This window comes from Dryobates pubescens, chromosome 3 (assembly GCF_014839835.1).
Source record: "Dryobates pubescens isolate bDryPub1 chromosome 3, bDryPub1.pri, whole genome shotgun sequence".
Taxonomy (NCBI): Eukaryota; Metazoa; Chordata; class Aves; order Piciformes; family Picidae; genus Dryobates; species Dryobates pubescens.
Window position 1 is genome coordinate 39723859 of NC_071614.1, and position 20488 is coordinate 39744346.

Consider the following 20488-nt stretch of genomic DNA (forward strand, 5'->3'; position numbering starts at 1 on the left):
CCAGAAAGTTTGTGCTACCTCCATCCTTGGAGGCTTTTAAGACCCAACTAGAATAAGCAATATGGTATGATCCTGAAAGGTGGTTGTAGACAGGAAGGGGTTGGTCTCTTCTCCCAGGCAACCAGCACCAGAACAAGGGGACACAGTCTCAAGCTGTGCCAGGGGAGGTTTAGACTCGAGGTGAGGAAAAAGTTCTTCACTGAGCGAGTCATTTGTCATTGGAATGGGCTGCCCAGGGAGGTGGTGGAGTCACCATCCCTGGAGGTGTTCAAGGGGAGATTGGACGTGGCACTTGGTGCCTTGGTCTAGTCGTGAGGTCTGTTGGGACAGGTTGGACTTGATGATCCTTGGGGTCTCTTCCAACCTTAGTTATACTGTGATACTGTGATCCTGCTTTGTGAAGAAGCCTGCACTAGAGACCTCCTGAGAACCTCTTCAACCTGAATTACCTACAATCTCATGAGCACTTGCCTGCCTCCAAGTACTAGCCTGAGGAGCCTGGAAATTGATGTTCCTCTCCTGGAACAGAGCTACACCTCAGAGGAAAACTGTCTCTGAGGAGCTGGGGCTCAAGGAAGACCTTCTCAGAAATCTAACTCTTATCTAGTAGGAGTGCTTTACAGAGTAGCTTTTACATTGCCTCAAAATGTACACAAACATTAGCTAACCCACAAACTGCACATGCAACATGTCCATGTTGGATTGCCTGGTACTTACATATCAACGCTTTAGTTTTACAGGTGTGAGAAACTTTGCAGGTATAACAGCTGAAAATCTTATGAACAGTCATATTATTTTCTCAAGTTTAAGTGTTTGTAATTACTAATAAAACAGATCTGAATCATTCTTGTTTCATGTACTTTTAATTATAGTATGTTTCTGCTGTAGCTATTCCATATATTAGCATGTAATACCTGTGGACATGCACTCAGAAGTGTACACACAGCAAGACAAACATACTTGCATCATGTTTCTCTCTTCCTCTTTGAAACTTACTTGTTTCGAAGCCAGATAATTTCTGGTTTAGGATTGCCTTCAGCTCTGCAAGTGAAGTACACTGTATTCCCTGAGGTAACATCCACATCCTGAGGCTCTGATGTAATCCTTGGCCTCTCTGGATCAACAATAAAATGTGAAAGGAGCTCTTACTTGTTTAAAAACTACTAAAGAATGGTGAATGAAAAAAAAATCCACATACTTTTTAGAGAAATATTATTCACAAATGTTTGAACTTTAAATATTTATATGCTTAATCAGGATTAAACACACTTTTCCCACAAGTCTGTTGTTCCTTAGGACCTTTTAGAAGTCTGGAAATGGATTGTGCAAATTTGTATCAGGATCTAAAGTAGCTGTTTTATTTATTTGCACAAAGGCTCAATTTGCTTGTGAAGGAAAAACTTTAAAGCACTACGCACAAGTGCCATTTAAAATAACTTCCTCTAGATAAATATCAGTGCTTAACCTGCCTCCTACAGAATAATTTGTCCAGCTTGCTTCCTGCCATTTACATGTTGAAGCTCTTTATAATGTGCAGAGAGATGGTAGGACACCACATGAATTATTCTTGCACCAAATCTTTGCACAAAATCCTGCAAACCTTGCGCTAAAGTTGCTGGGGGAGGGCATGAATCAATCCCACCTCTACCACTTTGAGGTCACTGGGGTTAGAATCAGATGATCTTTAAGGTTTCAACTCAAACCATTCTATGATTCTATGAAACACCCTTTTTACAATCTTTCTCAAGTTCTTTGTAGATGCTTATGGTGATAATTCTTATATGATACCCAACACATAACCAAAAGGATAATTTCATTACGACTTGCCCTCAACAAATGGGCAGGCAGGCAGATGCCCATAGCTTGATGAGAAATCCACGTTTTGATTTTGGAACAGAAGTGTCGTGCTGAGTCCCATGGTGCCTAAGCAGCCAGACTCAGGCTGAAGGAATACAGATGAACAAGGGGATTATAAAACAAGTGCTTGTCCATTAATCATTTGGTAACAGACAATTTCAGTGCCTGTCAGTATAGCTGATTGAAAAAGAAACCCAGGATTTTTAACAATAAGATCTGCAAAATTTGGACCAGTTTGTACAGTTTCTTCCTTCCCTTTCCTTTGTATAGAAGGGAATAAAGACACCAAGTGATATTAACACAACACCACCCTAGCTGACAATCCTTTTATCATGCAAACTGAAATATAAGAAGGAAAAATAAACGTGTTTTTTTTTCCCCTCAAGGAGAAATTTCAAACATGACTATATTTGTTTCACTAAAGATACATTGAGGAATAAAAACAATCAATGAGTTCTGTCAGGAGATGACAAAAACTGAGAAGGAACACAGGGAGATTTCTGAAAATAACCAATATTTGCCATAGGCAGTTGGTGTTTTCAAAGAGAACAGAACAACAGCTATCCCAAAACCAACCAACCAAAAAAGCCAACCAACCCAAAACAAACCAACCAAAAATGTGGGTACATTTAACACATTAAAGAAACCATCAGGAAGTGGCAAACCCACCACAGTTAAGTTCTTCTGGTGTTATCGTGGCCACTGATCTTCCCTGGATCCTTCGCGGATACTCACAGGTAGCTGCTGCTTGAGCATTACCCGACTCTGCGTACGTCTTCAGCAGCTCTGCCAGCCACAGGATTTCACAGTCGCAGTGAAGAGCGTTAGAATCCAACCGCCTGCACAAAACAAGCAGAAGCCACAACACCTGTTAGTAAAATTTGAGTATTTTGTGTGAATCAAAGTGATTCTGCAACACCAACAGTGCCTTTGTCTGTGAATACAGACAACAGGCAATGTGAAATATAGGTTGCTTACATGTGTCCTGGTAGGCTTTCCCAGAAAAAACCAAAAATATTATGTTTGCTGCACAAGTAGTACTGTGTTCAACATAGCAACACAGTTCAATAGCACTGCTTTCTTTTAAACATCAGAATTCAGAAATAAGTCAGGGCTTTTTCACATGTTAAAACAAATTTTGCTTAAATAAGGAACTTACACCATTCTCTGCACATTTTTTAAAAGTGCTTAGCACTGTAGCTAACCAGACATTTGTACAACTTCCCATTTTACTGATCAGGCAACTAAGACAAAGAGACAGAGTTTTGTTTAAACACTAAAATCAATTTGAGTTCAGTGGATCAGTAGCTTCCTATAGCACCTGCGTATTGCAGACAATGAGAACTCGTAAATTGTTGACTTTCCAGTAGTGAAGGGCACTATTACTACATGGAGCGCTGCACTTTCTGGTCGAGGGCTCTGTAGCTACATAAAATATTAAATACAGAAATATGTGCTATTAAATATATCTGTAGGGATATTGGAATTAAAATTGCATGACAAAACAATGCTTGTTGGTAGCAAACTTTCTGATCATCTAGCCTTTTAAGTCTTTCTTTTAACCTCTTGTGCAAATGCCTAGATAAGAGTTTTTCACTGTTCGATGAAAAATACACAATGAGAAGGAAAATGTCAGATGTTACTGGTAGAATTTAAATCTGGAACACAAAGTCATTATGTGATTTTTAGGGATAAACTGTTCCCAGTCAGAGGACAGCTGTAAGCATCCCTTTCTGTTTGCCTGAACTCCATAAGAAATTAAGGGAGGTATCAGCGAACCAGCTACTGTGGAAGGTGCATACATAACCCAAACTTATTTTAGTCTGCTCCTCCCCTCCAGTTAAAGGTATGGTTTCACAACTGTCCTAAAAAGCAGGATCTCATTCCTGCTATGTCCCTTGCAATTCTTTTCTCAGTAAAGCACACTCTCTCAGCAGCCCACCCAGAAAAGGGGGTATGAATGCATGACTGTAGGAGAAGGGTTGTTTTCATATAGCTTTGGAACAGCTATGTTTGTTCTCTGACTTAGAAAAGAATGTAAACATCTTGTAACTGAAGGGAGAAATTTGGCAGAATTTTGTTGGATGTAGAATATTGTTCTGTTATTTTAACCTATTACATGCCTTAATTACATGCAGGCCAGTAGAAAATAACCAATTAAGATGTGACACATGTGCCTTCTGACAGAGTATATAACTTTGCTGTGTAACGTAATAAACATCTTCGCCTGATAACATCTTGGCCTGGAAGTTGTGTTTGTAGTGCCTTCAGGGTGATCGAACACCTTCACCCATATTACAATACATGACTTCCTTTCTCAAAGTGGCTGCCCTGGATAATTTAAAGAATGTTTATCTTAGAACATTGGAGATCCAAAGTGAGAGACAGAAAACCCTTAGAAAGTCACCTGACTATGGTACTCTTATTGAGTTGAAGTTTTTAAATGGTACTGGGGGACTAATAAGCCTCTAATTTTCAAAGTTAATGGCATTTCAAGGAGAACTGTCTTATGGAGTTGCTTTTGAAAGGAACATACTCTTAAACCATCAAGCACCTTTTTGCAACTACGTTTTTATCATCAGATAAGGACAAGTAAAACAACTAACAGAAAACATTGAAAGAATCAAATATTGGACCATATGATTACAAATAATTGCAACATAGGAAACAAAAGGGTTTAGCCAGTCATTAATGACAGTAGGATATGAAGCAGTGGTCTCAATCTATGAACATAAACACCTAGAGCACACCTTAGGAAAAAATGTTTAACATTTTAAACAGTTACACAACAGAAAGCAATTGCAAGGAAGATAAATATTGCAACAATAATTAAACTGTTTAAAGTTTCAGTTCAATAATATTTCAATAGTTCAATAATATTTCAGTTTACTTACAGTCTCTTCATAGATTCTAAGTCACTAAATGTTCCAGGAATCAAATGAGCTATTCTGTTGTTATGCAAAAATCTGTTAAAAAGCACAGAAATAAACACGTAACAATTCTGATTTTAGGGCACTCATTTCATTCACATTCTTCTGAAAATCCTTTAAGAAAAACTAATTTTACAAAATAACAAATAAAAAAGACAGTTTTTCAGAAATTCAGTGACTGATATTTTCAAGTGACCTCAAAGGTGCATTTCATGTGGCCATATAGGCAAAAAGAAGCCATAAAAAGACAAAGGAACCAAAAGAATGGGAGTTCCTAAACATTCAAATGAGAAACTCAGAAAAAAAGGAAAAAAATGGGGAAAAATAATAATAGAAGTCTTCTGTTTCTTCATTCATAACAATTATTTTAGGCCAAACAATGATCACAGCTCTTTGGGAAATAGTTTTGCAACACAAAAATATATCACAGGCAATGCTCACTTCTGCCTGCCTCTAAGGCCAGCCTGACCAAAGTTTCGTGGCAAAAACACTGCTGTAGTTACAATGAAAAACTCAGATTAAAAATAAATCCATGGGAATGATAAAAATATCACTTTCCAGTTTCAAACATTTACTTCAATTCAAACAAAGAAGTGAGCTGACTTCTGAATCTTATTCCAAGAAAAAAACCAAGCTTACAGCCTTTCAAGTTTTGGTAGATGGGTAAAGGATTCAGGTTCCAACGTTTCTATTTGATTAAAGTGCAGATACCTGGAAATATTTTAAACAGAAAGAAAAATTTTGAAATAGCCTTCTTAATGAAGATAAAGTATTATGAAGTATTTGCTATTGTTTACACACTGTTTTACACATCTAAATGGTGATAGTGATGTAGATGCTTAACATTTTTACTGGAAGAGTTTGAAGACACACTGTGTGTCTGCATGTGTACGTGGGGAAAAAAATAATTGTTTAAACCCCTTACTTTATGGACATTTTGGATATACTACTTTGAACACAATTTTGCCAAATTTCATTTTGATTATGATGAAAATATTAATGAAAGTAATAATGCCTGAATAAATATATATGGTAAAACAAAGCCTTTTAATTTATTTTTGACACGAAAATGTTGCAGGTTTTTTAGAAAACATTTATTTTCCTATAAAAAAAAAAGAAATCCAAACATGTTTAGTGTGCAACTGTTCTCATTGTTTATCACACTGCATGAAAATTCTGAAAGATGCTGAGAAGTAACCTCCTCTAGTCCATGAATACTGGCATTTAAAGCGCTGAACCATCAGCAGCTCTAAAGATAAACAAAATTGCAATCCAAAACCAAGTTTGACTGCACTCCTTTTAAACAAAGGGCTTTCCACCAATTTGTGTACAATTAACCAGCACGGCAATGCTCTGCAGTTTGATGCTTGTGTACGCTATTAAAATTACACAGCAACAAATATTACATGGTTGTTAATGCTGTAAAACTGACAAAGTTCAATGTAACTAGATAATTAACCAGATTATTAATCTGTAAATGCTCGGACAATAGGCTGCAAAGACAGGGTGATTCCAGTGTCAGCTATGTTGTGTACTCCCAAACTGTGTAGATGAGAAAACAAGGAGTAATTGTTAAGACTTGCACAAGGAACTGTGAAAATGATTTATCGAGTTTGATTACTGAATATATCCAAATTTATCCAAAACTCCTTAAGTTTTCTATTTGACTCTAACAGCTTCAGGAACATCAGAGAATGTGCACAAATAGAAATCACTGAGGGCCAAAAAAACACAAGCCTCTCACTTAAAAACAAAGAGAAAATCTTAGACCTCAAAATCCCATAAAAAAGGGCAAAAAACAGTGAAAACTTCAGCATGAAATACAAAAGAAGATGGAACGTGCCTTGTGCTGAAATACTGCCCATACTCTACTGCTTGACCTGAGCTGAGCAGTTGTCACAGAGAGCAAAGTAGAAAGAAGTGGTGGTTCCAGCAAGTTGTTGCAGCAAAGCCTGGAAGGAGTGTGGGGCAAGGAGCCAGGCCCGTGCCTGGCAGAGTCCCAGTTCCTCTGCCAGCAGCAGCATAGCCAGAGCGTGAGCCAGCCAACAGTGCCAGGGAACAGTGAACCACAGACAAAGCCAATAAATCAGCATGGAATGTGATCAGGCACATTGGAGCATTGAGTCTGCTCACTGCCAGAGCAACACATGGCCATGTACAGTAGTTAGTAGAGTCCTGTTTGCATAAGGAAATGAGAAGGGTGCAATCATGCCGAGGGACCTGGGGTTGTTTAGTCTGGAGAAAGGAAGGCTGAGGGGAGACCTTCTCCTTCTCTACAACTCCTTGAAAGGAAGCTGGAGCCAGGTGAAAGTTGGTCTCTTCTCCCAAGTCACAAGTGATAGGATGAGAGGAAATGGCCTCAAGTTGCACCAGAGGAGGTTAAGTTTGTAGACTAGGAGAAGCTCCACTAAAAGGGTTCTCAAAGACTGGATGAGGCTCCCCAGGGAGGTGGTTGAATCCCTATCCCTGGAGGTCTTTCAAAGATGCAGAGATGTGATGCTGAGGGACATGGTTTAGCACCAGACTTGGTAGAGTTAGATAATGGCTGGATTCACTGATCTTAAAGGTCTTTTCCAATCAAAATGATTCTATGAGTATACGATTCTGTGCCTGCCAGTCTTCATTTCCCTTTTGAAAACACAGGCCAATTTCATTCAAATTAAAAACAAACAAAAAAACCCCACAAACAAAAAAAAAAAACCACAACAGATGTCTCAGAGGCAGGTACTTCCTGCAAAGTTCATTTGAATCACAAATGGGGAGAAGAGAAACTTCAATAAGTTCAGACCTGAGGAAGGACCATCAGGACTGGGCTGGTTTCTGCTCCACAGGCAGGGCCTGGCCATGAGGTAGGCAGGCAGAGCTTGCCAGGAGCCAAGATTCTGCTCACCCACTTCCCCAATATCAGCAGTATTTGGCAGGATGTAAGGCAAGGTGGGGACCACTGGAGTAAAAGAACATGAAGGGAAATATCAGGCACAACTCTAGAGTTCATTACTTCTTCTGAAGCAACTTTGATTTTGGAAAAACATTACAAACAACTAGTTCCTGTACAGGCAACAGGGATTTTTTTTTTTTTTTCCTTTTTCACTTAGTCAATTTTATTTGCCTTTTTGTGATCCATGAGCACCTTGTAAACATATCTCCTTATCTTCCCAATAAATTAAACTCTTGTACTTCTTTGGGCATTGACAAAGCAAGGATTTGTAGGTATGAGTAACCCCTCTTACCAGAACAATAGTTCTCTGGCTGGCCAGAGAGGTTGTGCAGTTTCTGTCCCTGGAGGTATTCAAAATCTGCCTGGACATGCTCCTGTATTATTTACTCTAAGTGATCCTGCCGTAGCAGGGGCATTGGAATAATGATCTTGAGAGACCCTTTCAAACCCCTACTATTCGGTGATGTGTGAAAAGCAGGAACATTGATGCATACAGTATCACAGTATCGCCAAGGTTGGAAGAGACCTCGAGGATCATTGAGTCCAACCTGTCATCACAAACCTCATGACTAGACCATGGCACCAAGTGCCACGTCCAATCTCCTCTTGAAGACCTCGAGGGATGGTGACTCCACAACCTCCCCGCGCAGCCCATTCCAATGACAAATGACTCGGTGAAGAACTTTCTCCTCACCTCGAGCCTAAACTTACCCTGGCGCAGCTTGAGACAACCCCTTCCTCATATCCATGGATCAGAGATGAGATTAGCAAATGGAGGAAAAGCAAGAACACCTCTCTCATGTGGTTTAAGTGATGTAAACATCATTAAACTCAAAGCAGCAGCTCATGGCTGCTGTTTAGTATTCAAGGTTAATATAATTACAGATATAAATAGTACATCATGTACTTGAAAACTCATCTTGTTTTTCCAACACAGTTAATCAGTCTAATTACAACATGCTTCTGGTAGAAACCTAGCCTTGTTTATAATTTCAAATCATGGCAGACACTATCAGAATAGCCACTGAAGCACATTGTAACAGTTAGCTGTACCTCATCAAAAATCATGCTACCTAAAGTAGCTCAAAAAATCCAACCAGAGAGTCCAACTGGAAAATACTCCTGACTGCTTCATATAACAAGTCGGTTGGCTTTTGCAAGTCTTTATTACCAAAAAAGAAAAAGTAACTTGCCAGGCAATTTAGGAATACAACAAAGTATTAAATATGTGGACAAAGTGATTAGCAACAAGCGTAAGTCCAAAGCAAAACAGATGCAGAAACCAAACTGCACTGTAAGTCTGCAAAAAAAAAGAATAAACGAATCCTTAGCTTTACAACCTACACTTAGGTTTACCACATTCTTTCATTCCATGTATCACATAAATACTTTTTGAAAGGATTTTTAATATTCTAATTAATATGAGTATTTCTTGGTATGGAAATTCACTTTAAAGGTAATCATATTCAGGAAATAATCTCACACTGACACATCTTTAAAGACAACTTTTATATTCAGAGTATAAAATGCTCTTTAAAATAGTAATATGATGTAATGAATCTGAGATAGAAGACTTGCATAATGGAAATCTAAGGGATAAGCATGCAAGACTGATCTTTAAATACCTTTGTATCTTACTTTTGTAATTCTCTAGCATGGATTAAACAGAAGGAAATACTTAGAGGAAAAGAAGTTCAAAACAAACATCTAGAGAAAGATTTGTTCAAATAAGCATGGTACAGATTTTCTCTTTGTTTTTATTAATCTTGAAGGATGAATATTTATAGGGAAATTCAGTTCCAGTAGCCTTTTTCACAGCACTAAATTTAAGATTCCATCTTCTGTAGCACAATATTGTTATAGAGGATTATTTTTATCTTACATGCCAATTGTTCAGTTCTAATAGTGTCTCTATGTCTCTGGGGAAGTACTTAAAAAATGTTAGTTGAGTACAACCTATGTTCTGAATATTTCAGTAGCATGTTTGCTATTCTTGTTATTTGAAAGAATGAACAAACATATTTTTCCCACATTTATCACAGAGTTTCCCTGCCCAGGGGTATGACAAGAAGTAACAGGCTTAACCTGCAAGTTTAAGTGGTTAAGAATTTACAGTAACAGTACAGAATATTGGAAGAGGATGCTTAAGGAGATTATGGAATCTCATTAAAGACTTTTAAAATAACACTAGATAAATATCCTTTTCCAGTCACCCAAGTATGCTGTCCCCAGCTGGCTTTGGCTGACCATTTATTAATGAACTCTCTTCCATTATTCCTCACCATAGGTACTTTTGCAGCAATGAGGCCTCAATCAGCTTCTGCTGTGTTAAATGTGCATAGTAGTTCACACAGTTATGCAAGAACCAGGAACTTATCATAACATATAACTTAAAACTCACAACATTTGAAAGCTACCAAAACTTGGATTTAGGGAAATAAAATTAATATGACAAGCTGCATTGCAATGCTTTTGTATCTATAATAATGCTTTTGTATCTATACATTTCCCCCAAACTGGTACATGTGTACACAAACTACAGTGTAACTCTAGTAACAGCTTTCAAAGAGGAAAGTTAATATGTTAATATGAAAGTTAAAATACATCATAAGTATTTGACTAAGATTAGGTAAATAGATTTAGACAATTCTTTTAGCACGTGGGGATCTTGCCAGTTAAGGACTGCACGGAGTGTTTTTTGTCCCTGATACACAGAGTTCTTAAGTCAAGATCTGAAAAAATGGGAGCAGATATTGGAAGAGAAACAATGTACACAAATCTGGAAACAGACTGCATTTAGAGCTTGATCTTAAGATCCAGATAGAGCAAATTTGTGCCACCCCAAGCCAGGTATTTGTGAGATTACAGGCGGGATACAGTTGTCTAAGTACAGGCACATAGAGGCAGACAGCAGTTGTCTAAGCACAAGCATATCCAGGCAGCTTTTGTTCCCTTCAGCTGCTGCTCAAAAAAAATGCAAGTTTCCTGCAGCTTTGTGTCTCATTTGCCAGAGCCAAACATAAGGGTCTAAACTGGTACTAAGCATCTACTTTTCATCAGCTGAATTTCTCCTTTTGTGCCCTGCCTTGTCTGAAGACTTAGGTGACGAAGTATGTATGGCTCAGCTTGTTTGAACATCTAGAACTGCCAATTTGTTTTCAGAATTTACTCTAGCACAAGTGAGTTTCAAGATCTCATTCATGGATCTTATTCCCCTGGCAGAAGTTTCCAAAGAAAAGGATATTTCTACTACATCAGCAGCTAAGTATTCTGCTGCAGAGGTTTCAGAAGGATTCTGTCAGCCACAGTATATACTGAGGCTTTTCTTCCCTTATATATACAATAGGCCTTCTAAATCGTACTGTATTTCCAGTGTCCCTCAAAGCACAACAAAATAACAACCAAAAAAAAATCCCAAACAAATAAACAACACACACAAAAAAAAATCCCACAACAACCAAACAAAAAGCAAACAAACAAACCCAAACAAAAAACCACCACAACAAACAAACAAAGAGAAAAGTGTTTGCTTTGCTGTTCAGGTTAATTTTTAAAAGCAACTACCAGTTCCATTATGGTCCACTGGAGTAGAAGAAATTACAATGAATGAAGTCTTTCTCTGAGATGTGGAACACAACATCTACTACTAAGAACTCTCTTGAGCACAGAAAAGAGCACCTGGCTGAGTCAATGCATCCAGTAGCAAAGTCTGTTTGATAACTTGAGGCCACTGAAGACTCAAATTGCAGAAACATTTACTGAGTAGTCAGTACTGTCCCAGACTGAAGTTACAAGTCTTGTTTACAAAGCTTTTGTCTTGTGAGCAGAATATTTCTCCAAAGATGATTTGATAAAGCAAATCTTGTAGAGCCAGGACCTATTTTTATGCTAATGCTGCATAAACAGCATTTCCTAAACTACAAATCTCAGTGAGTGCTCTCCAGTAAATTAATTTCCAGGCTTGCCACTGGTTTCCTGTGCTTCTGTTTTCCCACCTGGCAAGCCGCCTTTTTAAGATCTGCCCAGGAGAAGGGCTATTTAGCAGTCAAACCATGAAACAGCCATGGATTTGTAGCTCTGTTTTCTAAACATTAGCACTACGAACATTCAGCAATGCTTTCTGATTATAGAAAATATAGCTAAACTTCATTGAATCAATACGATCAGTTTTTGTTACGCTAAAGAGTGCATTTTTCATTCTTTTCCAATGGAAATTATTCTTCAGTCATCATACAGGAAAAGGAACGTTATTTTAATCAGTCTTCTAGGAAGACTGAAATATCTACATTACAAGCAATAAACTTTCTTTTTAAAAACCTGTATACAGCAATGATTAACACATCAATAATATTAAGGGTTTAATTTTAAAACCTCCTCTTGTTTTAAGCTGTAACAAAACTGGGTTAAACTTCAGATTAATTCGGCTTCAGTTACACTGCATAAAATTAATTAACAGCTGCAGTCAAAGGAATTGCAATGACATAAAACCTACAGAAATCAAATCAGAATCTTTGAGTAATACACATTGGTTTTCAATACTTCCCACAACAATGCTGCTTCTGCATCAAAGCTATGTAACAATGTATAGGGACACACGTACAAGACAAACACAGAAACTAGGAATTTGACACATAGATAAATTGTGGGGTTTCACATAATGATCATGGGGTTCTCTGCCTAACAACCCAGGGAGTGCAGACATGCAGAGCATGCAGGCAGGATGTGTGGATCAAGGCGTGCACTTTTCCTCTGCAGGGGAACCATGAAGATGACAGCACAGAAGAGAAAAGGCACTTACAGTTGTTCTAGAGAGGCAAGTCCTTTAAATGCTTGCCTGTCAATTGACTGGATTTCATTCTTGTACAAATAGCTGAAACAAGAAACAATCAGTAATATTAGTACACAAACAAGAGCTACATGAAGGTGGAAAAGAAGAATTAAGTTGACACATGAAGACAGTTTTTCAACTATATATTAGGAAAAAAAATACAAAACAAAACCTAAACACATACACATAAAAATACTTTGTCCTTCACATTTCACTCCAAAATGTCTGCCAGGAAAGACAAGTCTGGAGCCTTGTAGGCTGTCACCTGGATGGTCTTGGGCTTCCCAGTGCTCACTGTTGTTACTTACTCTTTTCTTTGCCCCTTAGTTTCTTGATGGGCTTGCCAAAAGTCAAAATAAATTCAACTCAGTGGGACAGAATTGTATCAGAAGCTAAGTTCTGCCACCAGAACACGTGGGGATGCCATTGGTCCTTTTCCTTCTTTAAAATATCTGATCTGAATACTGGCACAAATATTGAAAATTTTGATGGAATAAGTCTTTTGACTGGACTTAAGAGGACAAACTGAAAATTTTTATAGCTTCACCTGTGTTACCTTTCAAATATTAAAAGAAAAAAAAAAAAGAAAAAGAGAAGTTAGAATATTGGTATTACTTCCACAGAACATGATGTAGAAGGGGGACATTAGGCCCCCACTGATAGCCTATCATGTAAACAGAATAAACATATGCAGCATACTGCTGTGTTTACATATGTAGTCTCCACTTTTTTCTACAGAGTTAAATCAAGATGGATCAGTGTATGTGCTCGTGCGCATCATGCTTTTAACAGCAAGGATGGCTTAGTGAGAGGGTGTTGGAATAAAAAAAAATCACAGTTAGTTGATGACTGCAGTTTCTGCAGGAGGCAGGAAATCAAAATAGTTCTGCAGTTCAGTGTCAGTCAATCCCTTTTTTTATGTTAGGTTAGGCACAGGTTTGCAGTTAAGAACTTTCTCACAATTATTTGACAAATGATTTGAAACTCAGTTAATGAGGCATGGAATTCTATGGAAAGGGGATGAAGAGACTTTGTACCACAAATGGCTTTATTAGAAGGCATTTTATTAGTAGTGAGTTTGGGTTTTCTGCTATTACAGTTTTCAGTAACTTCCTCCCCCTCTACTCTGCTTGGCTCTGGTGAGGCTGTATACGGAATACTCTGTTCAGTTCTGGGCCTTTCACTTCAAGAAGAACCTCAGGGCACTGCTTGAAAGAGTCCACTGCAGAGCCACAAAGATGATTAAGGGAGTGGAACATCTCCCTTACGAGGAAAGGCTGAGGGAGCTGGGGCTATTTAGCTTAGAGAAGAGCTGACTGAAGGGTGACTTCATTAATGGTTATGAGTATGTAATGGGTGAGATTCAGAAAGATGGGGCCAGACTCTTCTCAGTGATGTCCAATGACAGGACATGAGGCAATGGGTGTAAGATGGAGCACAGGAGGTTCCACATAAAAAAAGGGAAAAAAACTTTTTACTGTGATGGTGACAGAGCACTAGAATAGGCTGCCTAGAGAGGTTGTGGAGTCTCCTCCTCTGGAGACATTAAAAACCTGCCTGTATGTCTTCCTGTATAACCTACAGTAGATAATTCTTCTCTGGCAGGGGGTTGGATTAGATAATCTGTCAAGGTCCCTTACAACCCCTAACATTCTGTGATTCTGTGACTAGAAATATTTCAAACTTCTTTTGATGTAAAAGATAAAATACTGGCTCTTCTGGTGCTGGTGGCAGTTTTGTATTGACAACAGGCAACATTTCACAATAGATCCTAACAAGGAAAAAAATTGCATCTTTGATATTCAACTCATGACAATTTTGGGGGACAATATGGAGCGGTATCCTCCCCTTGAGTCTAAATACAATGTTCTAATGCATTGCTTGCTGAGATTCCAACACATGCAGAGACTCAGATGTTTAATTAACATAGATATATAGCTGAACAAAAAGCAGTTTTCCTTCCATAACAGAGTTAACAAGAAAGCAACAATTTCTGAGGTTTTTAAAACACTAAACAATATAAACACATTAGACAGAAAAAAATACTGTCATATGAAATTACTGTAAAAACTTCTAAAATAATTTGAAAGAGATTCATTCGGATGCAAAATTGGGTTTTATTACATTTGGAAAAAAATACTGCTTGTTTTGACTAATTCAAGGATCACAGTCATTACAATTTTGTCTCTCCTTGATTTTCCCCTCTGGATAATATTCAATTCCTATCTTATTTTCCAGTAAGAAATTTAAATCCACCATTTCTTCTCAGTCCTCAGAAAATCTGAAGGACTGAAAGGCTGAAGTGGTTTTCATCTTTCTTAATACCCTCAACCTGGCAACATGCAAATTCATCTTATTCCTCTGTGTACTAAATTTCTGATCAGAGCAGATTTTTTTTTTTTGAAAGTTTTAACAGAATCACTGATGTGACATTTATTTACTCTCTGCAGTAAGGCAAAGTGAAAACCAAAGGTAGGTAAAAAGAAACCTGGGATGATGACTGCAGTTTTGCAACTTTTTACCACATACTGCAGGGAAGGGAGCAGTCTTTCACGTCCCCTTTTGGAGCTCCAACCAAGCCATTGTGGTGGGAGCTTATTTGTGATTTGTCTTTAAAACATAATTATTTTTCCATCCTGATCAGAAAACTCTCAGATGCAGGACACAAATGACACCAATCCATTATGTTCCCTCTTCACAGAGAAACCCCAGCAACCCCACGGCTACAAAAATGTATGTCCTATGAAATATGTGCCAACAAGAATTTTATTTAATTGTATAGATATTTGTTTGAGGACATTAACAGAAAGAAACATATATATACATATTTGCCTAATGAAGAGAGATAGCAGAATACAAAATAAAAATCAGCAGCACTCACAAAGGAGTCTTTCTAGAGTGCTGCTGTGCCTAATGAGTAAAATTATGTAAACACCATACTAGTCTATAAATTCTCAAAATTTATCCTAGTTACACTAACTGAAAGGAGCTTTAGAGTATAATTAGGGGGAAAAAAACCAATTTATCATTTTATTTACCTGTAAGTTCTCTTACAGAATGGAATCACTAGAATTTTACAAAGAATGAATGAGGAGTGGATTAAGATGACAAAGGGTGATTTATACAGGAACGTAAAGGTGATGGTGGAAGCAGCAAAACAAATTACAAAAAAAAAAATAATCTGGAATCTTTGCAGGTGTTCAAAGGACAAAGTAATGGGACAAAATAATATGACCATGACAACAACACTGGTGGAAAGAACAGAAGGAAACATGACCTAATCCCATTTTTAGAAGGGTGAGGTCAGCAAATCTGCACTTCATCAAACCTAAAAAGTGTCCTGAACCACTACTACTTCATTTACTAAAGGTAAAACAAACCTTGCATGTTCCTTTTTAGTATTTCCAGAACAGATACATTTCATACAGTCCTAATTTCCATTTATCATGTTACAATTTGCTTCCTCACTTCTCCATTTCTTACTCAGTGAATATGTATCAATGTTGTTGACAACATATTTTCATTCTCTTTTTATGTTTCCTTCAATTTTCCTCACATTACCTGCTAGTTTATCACTCTGTAACTATCAAGTACCTTCTCTCTATCTAGAAAAGGCTTTTATAATTGCTGATCTAGAATTTAGATTTGGAAAAATACAAACTATTTCTTTTTAACATAATTTCTTCCACTGTTTCAAAATCTTTTGATATCTGGCACATTAAAATGGTAGATTGCATCTACCTTCAATTCACAATTATCTTCTCTCTTGGAGAATAAACTGTTGACTTTCAGGATCAAGAATGGTTATCTTACCAAGCTTCCACAAATCTGCCTGCCATCTAAGTATTATAAAGCTGGGAAGCTTTTTTCTGTTTTCCTTTTGTACTACCATCTCTAGTCAGCAAACCAAGTAACTCCCAGGAAGTCAATTAAACACATTCATTAACCCACATACATCATGTACACAGATATATATATATTATATATTTATGTATCTTGTATCAGGAGCAACAAATTACAAACATGCTACCAATTATTTTGCTCATATGAAGACAGCTTTTAAAGTTTGCTTTAGGCAGGAGATTTTTACAGTACCCTTTCAGAAGGGGGAACATAAGACCCATAAAATTATACAGAAGTGCAGAATGAAACTATACTATGGTTGGGTTCCAAGCTAGTGATGCATTTTTAATTTGTACTAGAGACTAATACTTCCAGTATAAAGACAGACAGAAAGACAAAAAGAAATATTCTCTCAGTTTCATAGCAAAACAATAACAATTACATTTGTTTCCTTCTAACTTTTAGCATGGAAATTCCAGACAAATTACCATAAACAGCATGGCGAGTTCCCACAAAACTGTTGATAGAACTGTCAAATATCATTACATAAAGAACAAGATAATGAGTATTCCTAAAACATAAGCTTCAAAGATCATGTGTATAACTTTTGTTTTGAAATGTAAAGACCAACTTTAAAAATTATGAATAGTTTTCATGCACAGAAAACTGAGAAAACATCAGTACTCTGTTGAAATTTGTTCTTCAGACAGAGAATTCTCAAAACATATATACCTCACACCTCTAAGCTTAATTTCAGAAAGAAACAGTACAAAGCAGCATTTGAAATATCCAGAGCTTGCTGGAAAAGTTTTGTCTGAGAACAGCAGCAGCAGAGATACAGGAATGGACCTTAACATCTATCTCAGACACCACTGTGATTTTCAAAATATACTGTATTATGTTTTATATAGAACTGTATCATTACAAATACATTATACATAGTTATACATTAATATTTACTAATAGTTATGAATTCTGTATTTACACATGCTGATGTTTTGCTAAATCAAAGCCACAGAGAAATGATAAGTCTCTGGAGCTCCCTTCCAGCTCCTAACATTTTTTGATAGGTTTTACTAAAAGTACTCAGTGAATTTTCAGAACCATCTGAACTCCAGCACTTGAGTTCTGATAAGAACACATGAAAAATCATGGATAAATTACCTCATTTTATGAAACCTGACAATACAGGTTAGGTTTGCAAATATCCATTGGATCAGGCCATAGAAAATCTCAATTATTCCAGATCCTTTGGCTTTCTAATACTGCCTCCTGAACAACATTTAAAAATTTTGGACAGTTTCTCCTCCTTTTTTCTATTTCAGTTGATCCTGGTTTGGATCTGGAAATGGTCTGGTTTGTTCCCTTTGTTACACAGAATGCAGTTAGCATGTACTTAGCTGACATTTGCTCAGCTGTACTGTATTTATTTGGCACATTTCAGCCTTCTGTATTGATTATCTGACCAGTACCAACATTTTTGTAATTTTAAGGCTCTACAGCTAAGCATTTACAGCTAAACCTTTTTATCACAGTTGTTGAAATAGGCTAAAAGATCTTTTTAAAGCTTATTTTAGTAAAAGGGTGGATGTCTTTAAAGAAGGGCTCTCTCCAGCTGAATGAACTACCACATCCAACTTTATTCAAATTTTCCCAGGAACAAGAGGAAAAAGAAAAAAATCCTCCTCTTCACAATCTAAATATAAATAAATGTCACTACACGTGCGTGTGTGTGTGTATATATATATAGGAGAACAAATCCCATCTCGGTTAGCTCTTTTCACTCATATATTGAGCTGAAGAGTGGATAGTAGAGTTTTATCTCAGGTCTACTACAGCTAGGCAAAGGCAAGCACATGAAAACAAAGGACTAGTCAAAACTAAGTAGCATTTTTGCACAGTTGCTGACTGTGTAAAGCTTAACCATTCTAAATGAAAAGACTTTAAAGTGCTCCATACCAGATCCACCATATAAACATATCTTGTAAGAAATACAATCATCATGGACTTTTAACAATTCATTGAGGATTGACTGTCAAGTATTCTCTTTCCTCCTATTGTATATAGATTAAAAAAATTTATTACTGAAAAACAATATACATGAAAGTGAAACCAGGAAATATAATCAAGGAAAGCTTGGAAAACCAGGTGATCTGTCTGCATAGATTAATGGGATTTTTATTTTCCTCCCTTCTCCCACCTCCTTAGAGCTATCCATGCTGCATTCTTGAAAGCTAGATGGAAAAATTAATCTTCTGAATTGTTTCCAAAACAATAGCATCTCAAAGTGGCTGTTAGTTTCTGCACAATATTCAAGCAATGACCAGTACAGCAAAACAATGGAGTGAAACGCTTCTAAATGACAATACGCAGGACGGATTCCAAAGACCGCAGCTTTGAAATAGTTGGCAACTTCCTATTCAGCTTTAGTCTTTTATACAGATAAAAATAATATTTTTGATACCTTGTTTATTTGGATAATTATTACACTATGATGCCCGAGGAGGAGGTGGAGTCACCATCACTGAAGGTGTTCAGGAGGAGACTTGACAGGGTGCTTGGTTGCATGGTTTAGTTGGTTGGGTGGTGTTGGATGATAGGTTGGACACGATGATCTTTAAGGTCTCTTCCAACCTGGTTTATTCTATACTATTCTATTCTATATGTTTGTTAAAATTGGGTGGAGTTTGTCTTAAAATATATGAGATGCCTGAAGATACAGAACTCATGGCACATCATACAGGTACTTCCCTATTTTGTGCTTGACTTAAGTTTTTTTCTTACAAATTTATACTACTGTCAGTGAACAACTTAGGAGCAGTTAAAAACCTTACATAGCACAAGCTTCGATAGACACATATCTTGAACTAGCTGCTTTTAAACCACTTTACAAAACACACAAATTACCTGTAATGAATGTTTCAGCGAGCCTTTAAAGACATGACTTCCTAGAACTTTCAATATACCTCTTTCTAAATTATCTTTTAAGTTGCACACAATAAACAGCAACTAGAAAGTTCTTTAAAATCTACTGCCTAAAAGTATCGTTTTGTATTCGAAAATCTCCAAGCAGATACTTATAGAAACATGGCTGGCCCATCCCATTAATACATTAATCTCACAAATTTTCAAAGCAGTTTATCTCCCAGTTTAGTGAGTCAGAGTAAAACATAAATCTCAGATTGTAACACTTCCTCACTGAAGGAGTTCAGTTATATATTGATGCAAAAAAGTGACATTCATTTAACTTACAGATATTTCAGATTTTCAAGGTCTTCAAATGCCCCACTAGGTATTCTTTTGATTTGATTGTTGTTTAGAAGCCTACAAAAAGAAACAAATAGTAACTTATTTTAACATAAAGCAACAGCTGGGAGGGGGGTGGGGAGGGAAGGAAAGGTGTAACAGCAGCTATAATATGGTATTAAAAGGAAAACTTCTTTTAAAAAAATACAGTGTCTTCCCTAACAGTAACTGTTAGAAGAAAGTGATGTGCTAACAGCTGTTCAGTCACTGACTTGCAGGAGAAAACTGAAAAAACATGACATGAATCAATCAGTCTAGAACCTGAAATAACAGAACAAGAGGACACAGTCTCAGGCTGCGCCAGGGGAGGTTCAGGCTGGATGTTAGAAAAAAGTTCTATACAGAAAGAGTGATTGCCCATTGGAATGGGCTGCCTGGGGAGGTGGTGGAGTCGCCATCACTGGAGGTTTTTAGGAGAAGACTTGACGGGGTACTTGGTGCTGTGGGTTAGTTGCTTGGGCGGTGTTGGATTGGTTGATGGGTTGGACGCGATGATCTTGAAGGTCTCTTCCAATCTGGTTTATTCTATGTATTCTATGTAATATGGCTTTTAGTAGGCATCTGAGATGGAGATGAGGGGAGGAAAAATAAAAATCTTTTTCTCAAGTCCACACATCAGTTTGAAACTGATAAAACCAATATTAACAAAGATTTGTCATTGGCAGGTGCATTACAGTGACTTTGCCCAGGTGCTGCTTAGAAATACTCTGTGTACGGGACCCTTTACGTTACAAAGGAACACAAGTATCAGTAGTCACAGCATTGCACCCATTCCTCATGCAGCGG

The 20488-nt window shown here is 37.3% G+C and overlaps 1 protein-coding gene across 3 annotated transcripts in view; it reads right to left on the reverse strand.

Moving 5' to 3' along the window:
- Positions 1–20488, reverse strand: part of PXDN (peroxidasin) — an 84397-nt gene that overhangs the window by 39206 nt on the left and 24703 nt on the right. For all 3 annotated transcript variants that reach the window (XM_009902101.2, XM_054179991.1, XM_054179992.1), the window contains exons 3-8: positions 19649–19720; positions 12524–12595; positions 5427–5498; positions 4752–4823; positions 2527–2696; positions 997–1114 (exon numbers count right to left, since the gene is read on the reverse strand). In XM_009902101.2, the coding sequence (XP_009900403.2) occupies positions 997–1114; positions 2527–2696; positions 4752–4823; positions 5427–5498; positions 12524–12595; positions 19649–19720 (576 nt within the window). The remainder of the gene's footprint in view (positions 1–996; positions 1115–2526; positions 2697–4751; positions 4824–5426; positions 5499–12523; positions 12596–19648; positions 19721–20488) is intronic.